Source organism: Phaethon lepturus, unplaced genomic scaffold (genome assembly GCF_000687285.1).
Source record: "Phaethon lepturus isolate BGI_N335 unplaced genomic scaffold, ASM68728v1 scaffold6406, whole genome shotgun sequence".
In the NCBI taxonomy this organism is placed as follows: domain Eukaryota; kingdom Metazoa; phylum Chordata; class Aves; order Phaethontiformes; family Phaethontidae; genus Phaethon; species Phaethon lepturus.
This window is the reverse complement of record NW_010548203.1, coordinates 23,408-30,675: the sequence shown is the minus strand read 5'-3', so window position 1 is coordinate 30,675 and position 7,268 is coordinate 23,408. Positions and strand designations below refer to the sequence as shown.

Below are 7,268 nucleotides of genomic sequence, written 5' to 3'. Positions count from 1 at the left end.
TTTTTTTTTGCACACTCAGCTGTCCTAGCAGCCCAGCATATAGTGTTGAACTGTATTAAGGCTTTCAAAATAAATCAGTATTTTCAAAACTCAGATTATCCTTGCTTGAACTCTTACTCTACCAGAGAGCATGATGAAAATGAGACAAGGACATTAAACAGCACGTGTAAATACAAAACAGACTGATGTATGAAAGTTTGAGGAAAAGAAATTGCATTTAAAAGCACTTTAAAGATGCACATTCTTGTATTTATTATGTGTAAGAAACCAGTAAGAAATCGAGAGGCCAAAGACAGATCCACTTTCATACTGCTCTATATGAAACCAATTCTCTGGCTCAGAGTGGACGCAGCGAGCGCGCCGTGGTCCGTTTCCAGGGAGCGCTACAAAAGGCTTACAGATCGCTCGGCTTAGGCATGTCTTCAGAAAATTCAGTGGGGAAAGGAAAAAAAACCAAGCATTTGTTTTTAGACAGCTGTTCCGGTTCAGTTCCCTTCCGTGGTCAGTAGGAAAAGCTGACACTGTAGCTGTACCTAAAGCTCCCACTCTCTCCTCCTGCCCAAACTCCCAGGAAGCACAAGAACAACCTTTGGGAGCAGCTGGAAGGATTTTTTTTAGCCAAAACCAGTTCCGTTTGCTTTTTCACACAGCTGGGAGGGAACAAGCCTAGCTCCAATTAATCCTGGTGAAAAACAAACTAAACAAACAGCTTAAGCTGTAATTAAGAAAAATTATTTCTATTTATCTACAGGAAGCACCTTGATACGCAGCATAGTGCTGTGCTACTGAAACACCTGATAACCTTCCACGCATTTCCACTGTCAGGGCGTCGACACAGTACTCTCAAGTGGCCGTGGAAAGGACAAAATTTCATATTCTAAGCAGTCACTTTTAGAAGAAGGGACATCAACAAGTAAGATGTTGGCACCATTCTTCCATGACAGTTATCAGTGTACAGATCACCCAACTATTCCTAGACATAATGATTTTCAGTCACTGAAAGTGAAGCATTAAGCATGATGTCACTAAACCCATGGTTAGAAATCCTATGCACTCAGAATTCGATAAACTTAACACAAAAACCGACGCTAACAAAGAGTCTAGTCGTGGTCTACAACCACATTTTATCCTGGGCTGACAGCAAACAGTAAACACGTTAAAGTTGACTTTTTGGATTATACAAAACCTATTTAAGAAAATGAATTATTCTCCCTTCTACAAAACACTGTCTGCATTTGCCTACACGCATCTACAGTTTTCCCACATCCCTCTGCACATTCATCCACCGATTCCATGTTATGTTCTCACCAACAAGGTTCTCTCTCTTCCTGTTTCCAGACTGAATTAATACACCATATTCCTTGCCAGGGTACTTGAGACTAATATGTTTTTGATAACTAAAGCTCAAGACTATTAGTTTTTCAGAGAATTTAATCTCTTAGAAAATGACTTACTCCTCCCCTACTTCCCGTATGATCCTCAGCTTGGGACTTGGGACTACACATCTGCCTACAGATGAAGAACTCGGGGCCTCCTCTCCCACTCCAAAGCGATGTCACCTCCTAGTGTTTCCAGCAGTAAGCAAAGCCACATTGCAGCAGGAAAAATAAGGACCCGATCTCGCGCAATGACAGCCGGGAGGATGCTGAAGGTGCCATCGCCGCCTTTTATTCCGGTCCTTTCTACGGGCAGCGATATCTCAGCCTGAATGAAATACAGAAAAGTACAAATCACTGGAATCACTGATTTTGTTTTCTTTTAGTCTCTGCAAGCAAGGACTATCTTCTTTGAAAAATCTATTGTATAGTCACAGAAAATTATTTCTGCATTGGAAAAGTCTATAGTTTTAAGAATGCAAATTTCACTTCTGTGCAACCAATATGGATTCATTATGAAGCTTAAATAACCAGCTTATTTCTAAATTCTAGCAGCAAATTGTCTTTACAAATCACAAGCAAGCCGATACTGAAGAGCCCAACAAAAGAAACCCTCTTGATGCTCCCAAAGTTGTGTCACTAAACTGAATACACAAACCAAAGAAAACCCACCAGCCAGATTCAAGAGTCTGAAGTCTGATGATAGAAACTCTGAAATTACTTTCCAGTTCTCTGAAAGCCTTTTGGTCAAATTTTTGCACATTTGCAATCAGGGTCAGGAGAACTAAGCTCTTGTCATAAAGTTAGTACAGCTACTTACAGGTGAAGCCTTCTAAGAGCACAACTAAACACAGAATAGCACATCTTTAAAGCATGTTAGTTCTCTGAGGGGATGAAGTGTCACAACAACAAAAGTACACATGAAATAAAAAAGGAAATCAGTTAATGATTTTTATTAAATTTCAGTGTTTCATAAAATAAATATGGTATATAATATCAAACAGTGAGAAATAAAGCACAAGCATGAAAAGCATGGTAACAAAAGTTACACTTATGACGGTGTTTAATACTTAGCACTTTAGAAACCATAAAGCCTTTAATTATTTACAAGCAGCAAACTATCTAACATAATTTACAAAGTTGCAGCAGCCTAGTTGAGGAGTACTGGAAGGGGAAAAAAAAATGGAGAGACCGCAATGGAAGACCTTCACTTTACTCTATCTAGTTAGCGCTTTATTACGTACCCTATTTTCCCCTTATGTACATTACTCTCTGTAACTTCCGTTATTCTCAAAGTTTAATAATCACACTGCACTGTACTTTAGAGCTCAGTTCATCTCTAGGATGGTGTAGTGCCTTTTGCACTTGAGAGATACATATTCAAGTAACACTTCAAATAAAAGTAAACATGTGCAAACTGAAGTTATAAGCCTACATGACCCTCTCAGGTAGTAGTGTCAAACTGGATGTAGCAGGCGCACGTTAGCAGATTAAATTAGGTAATAGCTCCAGAAACCTACTCGCAAGTCTAGCCGGGCCAAAGATGAGAAATGGGAATATTAAAAAAATGGAACTGAACTGCAAATGTACCCTGTTACCACAGACAAAAATTTAATCTGCTGAAACACAACGACTTTTAAGGTCATAACTCAAGATTTAATATTTCAACATGAAAAGAAATCCAAGCCATTCGACTTATTTGGGCTTTTGAAACAAATGCAAATGTCTCTGTTTAAAAATTGCTTTTAAATGAGAAAAACAAATCAGTATATATTAATATATCACCCAAAATAAAAAACATAACACACTCTTCATTTTAGAGCATGCTGCTCATTCAGAATAAAGACAGGACAAAGAAAGTAGAATTACATTTCATGATGTAATAAAAACATTAAAATTTGTGATCATTAAGTGCACCATCGTACAGGACTAGCGTGCTCAGAGTGGAAATGTTCTATACCTACCAGAATCCATCTTTTTACAGCAAACAAATCTTTAGGACACTACCTGAAACTGAAATCAGTAATAACTGTGCTCCATTCAACTTGCCTTAAGTTTCAGTCAGGCACATTCCAGCTAGTAGCACCTGTATGCCTCTTCATGATTGTATTCCAGAAATCTTTGTATTTGCGAACAATTTTATTTTAAAAAAAGACTGGCTTTTGCAATCCTTGCAATGCTTATCCTAAACAGATACTGCAAGTAAACTCTGTTCTGAGCAGCACGAGTTGGGGCTTTTTTCAGAAATCTGAGAGCTGGACTTACGTTGGCAGTAGATACAGTACAACAATTTGATGTATTAAACAGTTCCTCAAAAAAGTCTGAAAGGAAGATTTCCCTAAAGACTGTTTAAAAAACCAAACCAAACCCAAAACACTTCACCCAAGATCTGTTCAATCCTTCTACTGAAGTTCAGAGCTTGCCAACTTTAAGAATGACAGGAAAAAGGAGGGAATGAGGTGGAGAGGAAACAGAACTTATTCCCAATTTGTACCGATGAAAAGCTTCAAGTAAAAGGAAATCCACTTGTTAAAGATCTTGCTACATGCACAGTCCCTCACCAGTTGAAAGCCACAGTAGTTAGCATTGGGTGTAACAGCAGATTTATCATTCATAAAAAACACTGGCAATGTTCCTTCATTCTTAATAACTTGCATCCACGGTTTCTGTTTAGAAGCTTCTTAAAAAGTGTTTATGGTTCTGCACATTTCATACCAAACTGGAGGAAAATGGTAAACATGTCTTCTTTCGATGCAATCCCATTCAGCAATCTTCTCCCCAAGAACTCAGTGTCATTTACGAGTCTGAGTTTTCTTTGGCACTGCAGGTCGCTTGGCTTGCCACAAGTGGTTATGAATAGTAAGAGCATCCACGCTGACAGACATGGTTTTGGCCGGAATCACGTTAAACTGTTTTCTGTCCGAACTGTACTTATAAAGTTTGTCAATCATTTTCTTGGTGATGCTCTTTGGCCCTGTTCCAGTCAGCTTGTAGATTTCTTCGGTGTCAGGATAGTAGCAATAAAGTGCTCTAAACTGGCAGCCAGCATCGCGGAACAAAATGATGTAGTGGTTGGCATCACATTTTTCTAATTCCTGCATTAAAAATAAACACACATATACATAGATCGTTCACAGTGAAATTTCCCGTATTATACCAAGCTTTAAGCTTTCACATATAGCTGAATAACTGCTTAAAGTTTTTTGAAACGCTAGATCCGTAACTATGATTTTCAGTCCTTCTATAAACTTACGAGTTAAATTTTTAATACAGAATCATGTTTTCCACAAGCCCGTACAGTCACGGGAAGTAAAGGATTCTCATTACAGGTACTTCTAGGAAATGGCATTCACTACAACGCACCAGGGGGATTATGAAACGAGCATTACAGATACATTTTATTGTGAGCGCATTAATATTTCTGTATTTTAATGTTTACCTCTAATATTGAATTCTTATGTGGTTCATTCACTTTTCCAGCAAGACAGCAGTGAGATATAGCATTGTGAATAATAGGTTTGTTCGATTTGCTGCTGGGTTCCTTAAATAATTTTGGACCTAAGGAAGATAAACAGGTAAAAAATTATTTGCCCTACATTTATGAACATTAAGATTTTCATTCATCACAGTGAAAAAAACCCCTCAAATATTTTTCTACAAAAAATACCTACTTTTGGAGATATTAAACAGAACAAAGTACACCTGACAACTTCTCAAAAATACCAATGTGTCACATCAAACACACCACAGCTTTTTATGACCTGCTAGTCGTAACAAATGCTTAAATTAAAACAAAATAGTCACCTGTGTATTCTGCCACTGAAGCAATAGAAGATGCCGTTGAAGCGTTCTCCCAGTCTCTTTCTGTGTTTCTGCTAGGGTTCCTGCTCAGTATTGGTAAGGACTCCATTGATTCAACTCTGGGGGGAAGGGAGGTGATAAAATACATGCCAAGATTTTGGGTTTTTCCCTTCCAATCTTAAATAAATTCACCAGTTGCTGGCCCTGAACGGAATAGGCTATTGTCCCTTTTCCTGCCCCAAAACAGTCAGATTCGCCCTGCTAGATTATCAAAGCAAAATTCTGTTATTCCTTTGGGAGAAAACAAAACAAAATTGCAAGTTTGTACAGAACATTGGAGTTGGCAGCCACATAAAATAGAAGATGAATTCACTAATTACTATTGTGCCTCTGTGCCAGTGAACTGAAGGAAACAGCACTGAATCCCAACACTATTCCATAACATAGTAAAAAATAAAAAAAAATTGAAATTGAGCCTATCTCTCTACCTCTGAGATGGTGTGCCACCGGAGTGCACACTTTCAGGTTCAGTTGTTGCTGCTGAGGCCAAAGAAAGACTGGAACCAGACTGAGCACTGCTCAAATTATCAGCTACAAAATAAAAAAAAAAAAAAAACAACACACACACAACCATGAAACACATTTTGTTAAAGTAGATTTGCAGACTCAGGGAGAGCAAACAAATCAAACTTCTTACGTGTGGAAGAACACTTTGTCCCTGAATCACTGTAAGATTCTTCACGATGGACTGACTTTGGCCTGGGTTTTTTGGGCTTTGATTTAGGCTTTCCAAGCCCTTGCTCCTCCAAAATTTGCTGCTGTTTTTTCCTTAGATATTCTTGCTTGATAAGTTCTCGTCGAGCCTTCTCTTCTTCTTTCCGTATTCGGTCCTCCTCAGCTTTGCGACTGAAAAGCAAACACAACATTATATTCCACATATAATAATTTTCCTCATCCTAAAGATCAAAAGAAGTATTCTTTTCCACATGTTATTACCGAGCTTCATCTCTTTTTTGTTCAACTTCAGCCTCCAACTGCTGTTTCCGAATCCGAGCCTCCTCAGCTTTGCGCTGCTGTTTCAAAAGGAACGCTGCACGTTTTTTTGCGAGCTCATCTTCTGCTTTCTGTTCATCCTACAAAATTCATATAGCAATAGAAAATTTTAAAGAGTAGAAGAGACTATACTAAGCTGGACATCACAAGATTGCTGAGGATTCCAGGAAGATACGAGGAAAACATAAGCTATTACTTTTGGAAATCTTTACATTTTTAGAATTGAGGAGTGTAAATCAGAACTGCATTGTACTTTTTGTTGTTCAAGAAAAATTTAAGAGACAGTTTTAGTGTTCCCTTAAGTCTGTGAGGAGAAAAAAAAAAGGGTCTCGTCTTACTCTGACTTGTTTTTAAGTATGCTTAATCATCGCAAAACCTTCTAGAACTGCAAAGGACAATGCAACTACCATGTGGGCTGGGATGGACAGCACAAATAACCCCAGCATAACGATAGCCTTTGAGTCAGTCAATATTAATCACACTATATAAACCCAAAAATTAAATTCACCAAGTTTGAGACAGCCTCGCTCGATGTTCTTGAAAGAGAAATTAAAAAAGAAAGTATCGCCATGTCAGCACATTTGAGGTATTTACAATAATCATTGCTAAGCACAAATTAAGATACTAAATGTTCCAATAGCAGTTCTGAACTTCACTAGGAGTAGACACATTATTTTAAAACCATCCAACCCAACAATAAAAGAAATACTACTGTACTAAAAAACCAACAGCTTAACAAGCCTTTCTCCAAGCCAGAGTTCGGTGCGAAATGAGAAAAATTACTTAAATTTAATACATTTTCATGAGCCCTATACACTACCATTATAGGACAAAAATGAAAGCTGCATGAAAAACAGTAATTTCTTCCAGTAATTCCAACAGTGCATTGAAGCATCTAATTTTTCACTTGCATCTACAGCCATACAACTAAATTCTCCAATACAGCCCATGACTGCTAGGCTGCTCAAAATCAGGAGAAATTTGGGTGCAAATCCCCAAAAATACCCAGTGCAGACTCTCAGCTCCCTGACAAGTTTA

The 7,268-nt window shown here is 38.1% G+C and overlaps 1 protein-coding gene across 1 annotated transcript in view; it reads right to left on the bottom strand.

Annotated features, from left to right (window-relative positions):
• Positions 1-3,948: 3,948 nt before the first annotated feature.
• The window catches only part of CAMSAP1 (calmodulin regulated spectrin-associated protein 1), a 26,411-nt gene continuing 23,091 nt past the window's right edge, over positions 3,949-7,268 (bottom strand). The window contains exons 12-17 of the mRNA XM_010289892.1: positions 6,174-6,310; positions 5,875-6,083; positions 5,666-5,768; positions 5,181-5,296; positions 4,816-4,934; positions 3,949-4,471 (exon numbers count right to left, since the gene is read on the bottom strand). Of these exons, the coding sequence (XP_010288194.1) occupies positions 4,169-4,471; positions 4,816-4,934; positions 5,181-5,296; positions 5,666-5,768; positions 5,875-6,083; positions 6,174-6,310 (987 nt within the window). The 3' untranslated portion in view covers positions 3,949-4,168. The remainder of the gene's footprint in view (positions 4,472-4,815; positions 4,935-5,180; positions 5,297-5,665; positions 5,769-5,874; positions 6,084-6,173; positions 6,311-7,268) is intronic.